The following is a 1,591-nucleotide window of genomic DNA, read 5'->3' on the forward strand; positions in this document are numbered from 1 at the left end:
CCCACGGGGGCATCACCGCTGTCTCACGCCCTCTGTCCCCAGGCCTGAGCTGGTTGACTTCCAAAACCTGACCAAATCCAACGCCCGGCACAACCTGGAGCACGCATTCAGCGTGGCGGAGCGGCACCTGGGCATCACCCCGCTCCTCGACCCCGAAGGTGAGGCTGCCGCCGCCAACCCTCCTGCCTCAGTTTCCCCATTACACCCCGGGACATGCCCAGGCCCCGTGGAGGGACAGAGAGGTTTCCACGCTGTGGAAGGGGGGTCTGGGTGGGAGCAAGGGGTGAGGCCGTGGTGGCCCCTTGCCGCTGGGGTGACGGCGGGACGATGCAGAGGCTGGGTCAGGACTGACACCTCTCGCTCACGCCGAGCAGATGTGTTCACGGAGAACCCCGACGAGAAGTCCATCATCACCTACGTGGTGGCCTTCTACCACTACTTCTCTAAGATGAAGGTGCTGGAGGTGGAGGGCAGGCGTCTGGGCAAGGTAGGGGACGGCGTTGAGGTGGGGGGACGGTTCTGCCGGGGTGCCGGCACCCCACGCTCACAACCGGCCCTGCCACAGGTCATTGAACACGCCAAGGAGACGGAGCGGATGATCGAGGGCTACGGGGGCCTGGCCTCCAACCTGCTCACCTGGATCGAGCAGACCATTGCCTAAAAAGCCAGCTCGCTGGCCGGGGTGCAGCACCAGCTCCAATCCTTTAGCACCTATCGCACGGTGGAGAAGCCCCCCAAGTAAGCATCCCCCAGCCCCCCATGCCCGCTCAGTGGTGTTGAGCACCCATGGGTGCCCCGGGCTGAGCTCTCTCTGGGACAGGTTTCAGGAGAAGGGTAACCTGGAGGTGCTGCTCTTCACCATCCAGTCGCGGATGAGAGCCAACAACCAACGCGTCTACACCCCGCACGAAGGACGCCTGGTCTCCGACATCAACAGGGTACGGGGCCCATCCTGGCAGCCCGGCTGTGTGCCGTGCCGTGGCGACCTGGGGGCAGCTCTTCCTCCGGTATCCCCAGGGGCTTTGCTCCCCAGGCTGTCCCGGGGCAGCTCAGATCCATCCCAGGGCAGATTGGGTCTGTTCTAGAGCAAGCATCTCCTGGGGGCAGGTTGGGTCCATCCCAGAGCAGTTGAGGTCCTGGGGCAGTTCAGGTCCATCCTGGGTTGGGTCCATCTCCCGGGGCAGTTCAGATCCATCTCCCGGGGCAGTTCAGGTCCATCCTGGGACACATTGAGTCAATCCCGGCGCAGGGCAGGTCCATCCCAGGGCAGGTTGGCCATGTTCTCCCACCCATGGGTCACCTTGGAGTTCACCAGCAGAACAAGACACAGGTGGGTGGGGGGAACATGGGATGTGGGTGCCACCTCCGTCCGGCATTGCCACCTTCCCCCAGGCCTGGGAGCAGCTGGAGAAAGCGGAGCACGAGCGGGAGCTGGCGCTGCGCACCGAGCTCATCCGGCAGGAGAAGCTGGAGCAGCTGGCGCGGCGCTTTGACCGTAAAGCGGCCATGCGGGAGGCCTGGCTGAGCGAGAACCAGCGCCTGGTGGCCCAGGTGAGGCCGGGGACACCCACCCTGGGGACCAGGACACCCC

General features: G+C 65.0%; 1 protein-coding gene across 1 annotated transcript in view; it reads left to right on the plus strand.

The window, feature by feature from the left end:
- Positions 1–661, plus strand: part of LOC104157311 (spectrin beta chain, erythrocytic-like) — a gene marked incomplete at its 5' end in the record, with an annotated part of 1,222 nt that extends 561 nt beyond the window's left edge. Inside the window, 3 exons of the mRNA XM_009694604.1 lie at positions 43–158; positions 375–487; positions 566–661. Coding sequence (XP_009692906.1) covers positions 43–158; positions 375–487; positions 566–661 — 325 coding nt within the window. The remainder of the gene's footprint in view (positions 1–42; positions 159–374; positions 488–565) is intronic.
- Positions 662–1,591: the final 930 nt, after the last annotated feature.

This window comes from Cariama cristata, unplaced genomic scaffold (assembly GCF_000690535.1).
Source record: "Cariama cristata isolate BGI_N322 unplaced genomic scaffold, ASM69053v1 scaffold32980, whole genome shotgun sequence".
Taxonomy (NCBI): Eukaryota; Metazoa; Chordata; class Aves; order Cariamiformes; family Cariamidae; genus Cariama; species Cariama cristata.